Consider the following 1,046-nt stretch of genomic DNA (forward strand, 5'->3'; position numbering starts at 1 on the left):
GCCCCTGGGGTGTCCCCTGAGGGGCCCAGGACTCAGGTGCCACAGGAGAAGCCCGGTGCCTCCCACCACGAACCCCTTAAAAAGAAGCGGCCGCCTACCTGGGAGTAGAGTCGACAGTAGTGATGAGGCTTTCCTGAAACGCAAGCAGAAAAGCCAGAAGTTAAAGGGAACGGCTGGGCCGACTCACGGACTGCAGGCTGTTTCACAGCAAGTCACGGCATCTCTAACTGCACACTTAAACGAGCAGTCAAAGGCAAAAATACAGCATAAACATCTTTTCACTAAAATGCCAAGGTCACCAAAAAACTTGAAGACGTGCCGATGTTTAAACTACTATGGCAGGACCTAGTCAGTCTGAAGGAAACTTAGTAGCGAGCTGCAGTCTCCTGAAGGAGACTCGGGGTATTTAAGAGCAGACTCCGAGCACCTGTCTCCACGCAGACACCGCCCACCGTGACCTGCAGGGAGAGCAGCTTCGTTCTTCAAATGCATGAGTGAAACCTTCAGTTTTCATTCAGACCTTACACGAAGCAAGAGTGCCCAAGTCCAAAGATACAGCGACCAAAGGAGAACTGTCGTTCGCCAGTGGGCTCTCTGGAGCTGCCCTCACCTTCCCTGACAAGATGCTTCCAGAAGGGCCTGGCCCCGAGAGCGACTCACTGGCGCCCTGAGAAGTATGGCGTCTCGTGGGCAGGGCTCTTCCCAGCCACCGCCCGCGTTAACCTGCAGCACTTCCTGGGAGAAGCCTCCTTGTCAGCGCCGAGAGGCGAAGGAAGGACGGCCGGCTTCCCCCAGCAGCTGCGGAACCAAACTTGTTAAAAAGCATTACCAAAAATTCCACACCAGCCAGTGTTAGTGCCTCAGAGGAAGAAGCACAGCACGCAAGCTCGTCAGCCAGCGGAGTCTGGCCTCTGCGACCTCCCAGGGCAGGAGACAAAAGCGAAATGTGCGGTTTGCAGAGGCAGATCTGCGCTAGGCCAGGGCGGGGCGGAGACCGGGAAGGCAGAAACAGCTCAGGCAAGCAAGCCACGCAGCTCGGAGACCTA

At 56.2% G+C, this 1,046-nt stretch overlaps 1 protein-coding gene across 1 annotated transcript in view; it reads right to left on the reverse strand.

Annotated features, from left to right (window-relative positions):
- LOC101624787 (cytochrome b5) overlaps positions 1-1,046 on the reverse strand; it is a 26,434-nt gene that overhangs the window by 1,644 nt on the left and 23,744 nt on the right. Inside the window, exon 4 of the mRNA XM_004684036.2 lies at positions 99-133. Within this exon, the coding sequence (XP_004684093.1) occupies positions 99-133 (35 nt within the window). The remainder of the gene's footprint in view (positions 1-98; positions 134-1,046) is intronic.

This window comes from Condylura cristata, unplaced genomic scaffold (assembly GCF_000260355.1).
Source record: "Condylura cristata isolate star-nosed mole 26May11 unplaced genomic scaffold, ConCri1.0 scaffold00016, whole genome shotgun sequence".
NCBI lineage: Eukaryota > Metazoa > Chordata > Mammalia > Eulipotyphla > Talpidae > Condylura > Condylura cristata.